This window comes from Chenopodium quinoa, unplaced genomic scaffold (genome assembly GCF_001683475.1).
Source record: "Chenopodium quinoa cultivar QQ74 unplaced genomic scaffold, ASM168347v1, whole genome shotgun sequence".
Lineage (NCBI taxonomy): Eukaryota > Viridiplantae > Streptophyta > Magnoliopsida > Caryophyllales > Amaranthaceae > Chenopodium > Chenopodium quinoa.
In genome coordinates this window covers 1,633,697-1,640,634 of record NW_018744151.1, presented here as the reverse complement: position 1 = coordinate 1,640,634, position 6,938 = coordinate 1,633,697, and the positions used below count along the sequence as shown (strand labels likewise).

The 6,938-nt window shown below is 36.2% G+C and overlaps 1 protein-coding gene across 1 annotated transcript; it reads left to right on the top strand.

Moving 5' to 3' along the window:
- Positions 1 to 577: 577 nt before the first annotated feature.
- LOC110693388 (putative F-box protein At1g49610) lies at positions 578 to 5,515 on the top strand. Its single transcript, XM_021870512.1, has 3 exons — positions 578 to 2,081; positions 3,062 to 3,232; positions 4,704 to 5,515. Exons 1-3 carry the CDS (start codon positions 951 to 953, stop codon positions 5,058 to 5,060), a joined length of 1,659 nt encoding a protein of 552 aa, XP_021726204.1. The 5' UTR covers positions 578 to 950; the 3' UTR covers positions 5,061 to 5,515.
- The last annotated feature ends 1,423 nt before the right edge of the window (positions 5,516 to 6,938 follow it).

Genomic DNA, 6,938 nt, shown 5'->3' with positions numbered 1-6,938 from the left:
AAAATAAGTAAATATGAACAAGCCCATAGTCATTACATGCAGTTCGTTCATAAAATACATTAATACTTTCTTCGTTTTCTTTTACTTTCAACACAATCTTTAGGCGACGATTAGTGAAGGTAAACGAATTAGGATAAGAAGAAGTATAATAATTATTTTGATTAATTTATTTATTTGGTCGTTTATATTATGTAATCTCAACCTCAAAGTACGTACTACAAGGCTTTGTTGCAAGTATTAAAAACGAAAAAAGATTTTACATAAATAATAAATGTAATTTAAATATATTACTCCTTTATATCGACCTGGACTCTGAGTTGATTAAATGTTCAACCTAAAAATCTTATGCAATATATACTATAGTGATTGATTGCCGATCTTACTCTTCTTAATTATCACAAAGTATATGCAAACCAATAGATTCCTTCATAAAAGTAATAAGTATATATAGGTATTTTTGGAATCAAAATCAATATGTATATATACGGAAGAATCAAAACTTATTTTAAGATACTATGTAAAAATAGTGAGAGTGAGGAATAACTCAAATGGTTAAAGATTTCCTTTCGATTGCTTAACTTGTTTTAAACCTATATATAAAAAAAAGTGACAAATTTGCATGAAGTAACCATTCAATTGACTTAATTAGAAGACATTGACTTGTCTTATAAAAAATATTTCGTCCGTTCTATAATATAGTTCTCGTTTTTCATTTTTGGACAACCAAAATGTTATTTTATTTCTATTTTTAAATAATACTCCGTATATATAGACCATTATATCCTCATTTTTTTAATTTTAGAATACCCTTCCTCACTTTTTAATTTACTCTTAAATTTTACACATTTCATGTTACTTCCTCACTCTGACTTTTGACTATGAAGTATACTTTTTACCTTAATAAAGAATACAACCAACAATTCCGGCGGACCACTTAACTGGTTTTCTAAATGGAAGGCAACAACTCAATTTCCGGCGACTCACACGGCGGCGATTCAACCTCACGCGCCAAACGACTCAAACCAACTCGTGATCGACTCAGCGATTTACCCGATTTAGCACTCACTCACATTCTCTCTCACTTGTACATCGAAGAAGCAGCAAGAACTGCCATTTTATCGAAACGTTTCAACTCAATCTGGAACTCAGTTCCCGTACTCAATTTTTCCGACGAGAATGCCGGCAAAGTTGGTGAATTCTTCATCAGTTTTGTTGATATTGCACTTAAGCTGCATCGTCGCCGGGAAATCGAGAGATTTTCCGTCCAATTTGGGTATGATTTCATGTTTTCCAGCCCTGTTGATGATTGGATTGAATTTGCTGTTAAAAAGCAGGTTAAATTTCTGTATTTGGATTTAATTGAGAAGTGTGGTAAAAATCGGGTTCGATTTCCGATTATTGAGTATAAATTGCCAGAATTTCTGTACAATAATCAGAATTTGGTTGAATTGGTTACTAATGCTTGTAAATTTTCTACTGTGTGGTTGATTAATTGGAGTTCATTGAAGTTATTGAGTGTAACGAGAACAAAGGTGGATGAGGAATTGATTTCTAGGGTTTTGAGTGGGTGTCCTGTGTTGGAGACATTGGAATTGAGGGAGTGGATTGGTTTTGATAAGCTGAAGATTGAATCAGGTAGTTTGAGGGTGTTGAAAATTGTTGAGGAGAAACAACCGAGTTATTTTGTACACCCCGAAGATAATTGCTTCTTGGAGGTTTCGGGTCCGAATCTTGTGTCCTTGGAAGTTTCGGGTTCTTTGTATAGGACTAAACTTCGGTTGACTGATGTAGGGTGTTTGTCTAATGCTACGATGAATTTCGAGATTATGCCTCAGAACCATGGTCCTAAAAATTCTCGGTATGTTGTGAGGGATCAAGATATTATAAGGGAAGTTCTTGGGAGTCTTTGCTTTGTAAAGGCATTGACGATTGGTGCATTAAGGTATCATCCTTTCTGTCATGCTTCTCTTAGCATTATTGGTAGATGTTTAGATGTTTTCATAGCTTCAAACCATTTATGTTTAAGTAGTATTGATTCTACTAGTAGGAAATATTTCTGTATCAATATTTTTTTGGGTGCTTAGAGAGCCACAAGGGCGGGGGTGAGAATCAATCCCATGATCTCCTGGAACCGGGAGGGGAGCTCTAAGCACTTGAGCTATTCCTCACTCTCATTTCTGTATCAATATTGGCTCTTATTGACAATAAGATGTTCCCTGGATGGTATGGGGAAGTGTGTTAGGCATGGAATGCTAACCTCCTGATTGCTGGACTATGAAACATGATGTAACTTTTCTACTACGTATAATGAACTTGTAATATATGTCATCTTGAAGTGTAGGAAGTAATTAACAGAATGCCTTTTTCTGAACTTTATAGAAGAACATCAGGCGTTTTAAATACAGTATGCATATGTTTTATTCACTTTGATAAGCATGCATTGTTCTTCCTCCCTTTTTTACTTTCCGGACAAAAAGCCTTTCCTCTTACAGTAAGGCCCCGTTTGGTTTAACGTAAAACATTTTCAATGGAAAATTAGTTTTCATGGAAAACATATTTTCAAGGAAAAACACAATTGCAAATTAGTTTTCCATTGTTTGGTTGCATACAAGAAAAGTCCAAGAAAAATAAAAAATAAGAGTGGAAATGAAGGGATGAATGAGAGGGAAGTAAAAAAAGAGGTAAGGAAGAGAGAGGAAAATGTGGCTTCCCTTGTTTTTGGAAGGAAAATGTTTTCCATCATTAAAGATGGAATTTTCCACCCTTGAAAAATTGTTTTCCACTCCTTAACAAACCAAACAAAGGAAAATGGGAAAAATTGGAAAATTCACTTTCCATGAAAACCTTTTACATCAAACCAAAAAGGGCCTAAATGAATAATATTGCAACTAAAATATTTGTATGAAAAGATATAATGAAACCCTGAGCAATGTCCTGTTTTTTCAGGGTTATATGACTTTATCTCCTTTGGTGTGCACGTTCTCTTTCTTGGTGGCTTGCATTTGCTATTATAACCAAATGCTGATTATATTAACTGATTCTTGTTTACTGTATGTACTAGGCTGTATCTACATGTGAGGCTTACAACCTATCATTTCCTTGGTCCGAACGACGAAGTTTAACTCTGTGCATACCTATGCTCCAATGGGATCATTTTGGAGTAGCAAGCCTACTACACAGTTCTCCTTGTTTGGAGACTTTAGCCATCAGACTCTCTTATTGTTCTGATACGGTAAGCTTCTTGTACCTTCTATTGTTTTTTTAATTTTACTGAGAAGTGTTCACCTGCTTCTGTAAGTTCTTAGGCAATAACCCCACTTCTTAAGCTAAGAGCTCTATAGGATCTTGAGTCTGTTATATGCTGAAATGTCATGTAAGACAAAGCATGAACTATTGTAAGACCAAAATTAAAAGCTCATATATGTACAGAATTGGGTAAAAACCAAATCAACCAAATATTTAATGAGCTTGTCAGGCTACCATGGATTCACAGATACCTTGGAGTAGGGTTCCACTTTTAGGAAGGGTTAGAACAGGAAAGGTAAGGATCACACATCTTGTGGAGCTGTCTCAGACTATTAATTTTCATGCATTTCATTAGCACTTGCTGCACAACCTTCTCTTGTACACTATAGCATTAGATTCCATATGTATTATATGTTGCCATTTTTTATGCTTGGAAGATGTGGGTATTCTGTTTTACTCTGCAGTCTGCATCCAAAATATTGCTTGTTTACCATGAGACTAAATGTAGAACCTCCGTAGAGGTAACACCTTTTTTAAATATAATTTATTTATGTTGTCCATTTCTTTCGTTTATTCTTTTGCCATCAAAAGTAAGGTGACTTAGATAAAGTGCTAATGGTGAAAACATCCCTTGAGCTGGCCACTAAGGGTTGTAAGGCCCTATTTGAAATTTCCACACTTTCCAGAGCTCTTGTCTGTAGAAGTTTTCTGCACGTTTCTTCCATGAACTTGAAGAGGAAAAAAAAAAAAATGCTGAAAGGGAAATATCCCACATGAATAGCCTTGAAACTGACAGATATTTTGCTTCATATTCTCTTCCACACTTCCAAAATACAATCTGCTTTTACTAAAATTTTCAACAGCATGCTTTATTTGGGCTGACTTCACCTTTTGCAGACAATAAAAGATCTTCTGGAAAGTTGAGGTGTTTTGATTTTTTAACTTTTCATGGTAAAGATGACCCAAGTGACTATTGAAACTTGGGATAAACTTTCAATTGTTCGAATGCATTTGAATAACACAAATATTGCATTACCCAACCATGAACTCATATCTGTTAAGTAATATGCAAATTATCCTTTGACCTTTTTTTGTTCATTTGTTCAAGTTTCAAACCCTTGGCAATCAATTGGAAAGAGGAAAGTGGATTGCATCCATATAATCCATTGATAAAGTTTGCTATTCCAAATTCAAAGTTGTTTCCTCAAAGCATGGAAAAAGTGATTTAGTTACTGTAACTTTGTGATGCCAGAATGGCTATGTTGTGATTGTGTTATGATGGTTTCATTATGTGAGCCAAATAATGCAGTAATACACTAGTGCAAGTAGAAGAATGCATAGCAGTAAGCTATTTTTTCTTGGAATTGGACTCCTCTAGTTACCCAAGTGGGGTGACTCAGTTACCTTGGGACTTTCTGTTTTGGCTAAGACCCTAATGCCATGAGTGTTAATTGCAGTGTGCTTTGGAGCATCCCTTTTCCAACAATTGTGACGAGGGATACTATTGGAAGTCATGGAGTACGATTTCCAAATGTCCCCTTCATCATCTTAAGACAGTCAAGGTCATTGGTTTCCTTGAATCATGCACATCAATGAAGCCCCTGTTTCAGTTTCTGGAGTTTTTGCTTCGAAACTCTAGTGCTCTTCTAGAGATTGTTATTCAAGCGTCAAGATATGTGACACAGGGGACAATAGATGAGGCTTTAAAGCTTCTTGATGTTCCTACAGCCTCCCCCGATGTGGTAGTGCAATACGAACCCTCTCATCTCTGGGTGGATCCCTTCAACGTGCACCAAAAGTCAGCTCTTGTATGATTCAGTTGCCCTAAAGACGTGGAATCTGGCATGTTAATTTAGAACTTAAAAGTGTATTTATATTAGGCTTCATAAATTAATCGTCAACAACTTTTTAGAATATCCTTGCCTAGCTTAACTTCTATTGTATTTTTAGTAGAAAATCTAGCTCATAGCTTTTTTTCAATGTAAAGCATGGAAGAGCATTACTACGTTGTCTAAATGGAACATATAGTTGGTATGAGCAACTAGGTACTCTTTCTAGTAGAAAATCTAGCTCATAGCTTTTTTTTTTTTTAATTCATATCAGGACCAGGCAGCCGGGTTTTTACCAGTCCAAGGCTAACAGGGCTAACTACTGAACAGTGGCACTGGGTATTCTCTCTACCCCCTCCTAACACGCGCACACTAAACCCTCTCACTCAGCTCTCGCTGTGTCACTGTTAAACATTGTCATCAATCGTTCGTTCTAACAGTCTCACAGCCCAAATAGATTTCTTTTCCGATCAATTAAACAACCTATCAGAAATTTCACACAACATTACATTTGACTGCCAACAAATCTGGTTTTAACCTGCACTCTATATGTATAACATTTAATGGACTGCCTTGTTTAATCAAAGGTCAGCATTGCATCATGTTGAGCGAGGTAGCAACTTTATTTTCAAATTAAACAAAGAAACTTTTAGTCGTTTGGATATGTTAGTTTAAGAGCTAATTAAAACTAAAATTATATGGTTGTATTTGTATAATTATTCTTGTTTTAAGCAAAATAATTAAGTGAATAATTGCTGAAATATCTCGGTGTTGACTTAATAAACAAATACACAACTCCCCGTGCTTTCCATTGACCCAATTATAGCGGAATGAGGGAGCATTATATTTATATGTTGTTCATGTGAAATTGAAGTGAATAATTGCTAACTGAATAGTATAAATAATAGAGGATGTTTCGGGTGAAAACAATGGGACCTTGCCGAAGGTCCGATGAAGCGGAGAAGACTAGATTCGATCCAAGTAATGTTGGGCCGAAGGTTTCCTGCACAGTAAACACACGTAAACTAGCCTCGGGGGTGTTGCCGAGGAAGGCCCCTCCGATGCTAGAGTCAGTACAGTGTGTAGAAAGAGAACACTATGCAAGAGAATTAATTGCTTGAGGCTTTGCTTGAATGAATGTACAAATGTAATATTGATGGCTTTTATACCTCTGCATACATGGAGAAGTTGGGCCTTAGCCCAATTGGCTTGCCTTGAGGACTGATCTTTGACTTTAGCACAATTGGAGAGATGAACCTTGACCTTGGGCTTTTAATTGGATCATTTAATGCCTAAGCCCAATTGGACTAAATTGGACCCAAACAACTTGCCCCTCAGACCCGATTTGGAAGGATGACGGGTCGGGTTTGATTTAATCAGAAAAGGAGGGAAGTGAATGATTTAATTAATCCAAAAATTTGAATTTAAACCGTAATTAATGAGATAACAACGGTTAAGGCGGATGATTGTGGAAGTTGGACAGATAATGGGCAGTTTAATCGCAAGGTCGTGTGTTTAACGGTTACTTAGTGGGGTATTTAAGAGAAATTGAAACGCGGACTCCCCGTATTCCCATTCATGGAGATATAATCAGAGGCGCGTCATCTCTCCTCACTTATTCACCAACACAAACCCAGAATTCTCGAGAGAACCCAAGAACCCGCATCAAAACTTCGCAAATTCCCCGAGCATTAAGCTTAGAAACTGAGACTTGCCACTACCAATTCGTAAATCGGCAACTTTCGCTTCAGATTAAGGTAAATTCCTTTGATTTTAGTTTATTTTTCTTCGAATTCGAACTCCTTCCATTTTTTTTCGACTTTTTTCTTCGAAATTATCAATGGCAAGAGGAGTTAGGGGTAG

Excerpts from the sequence above, each read along its gene's own strand:
- LOC110693388 (XM_021870512.1), top strand. The coding sequence starts at position 951 with ATGGAAGGCAACAACTCAATTTCCGGCGACTCACACGGCGGCGATTCA. Across the intron at positions 2,082-3,061 it reads TCAATATTTTTTTGGGTGCT|GCTGTATCTACATGTGAGGC; the intron begins TAGAGAGCCACA and ends TGTATGTACTAG. Across the intron at positions 3,233-4,703 it reads TCTCTTATTGTTCTGATACG|TGTGCTTTGGAGCATCCCTT; the intron begins GTAAGCTTCTTG and ends TGTTAATTGCAG.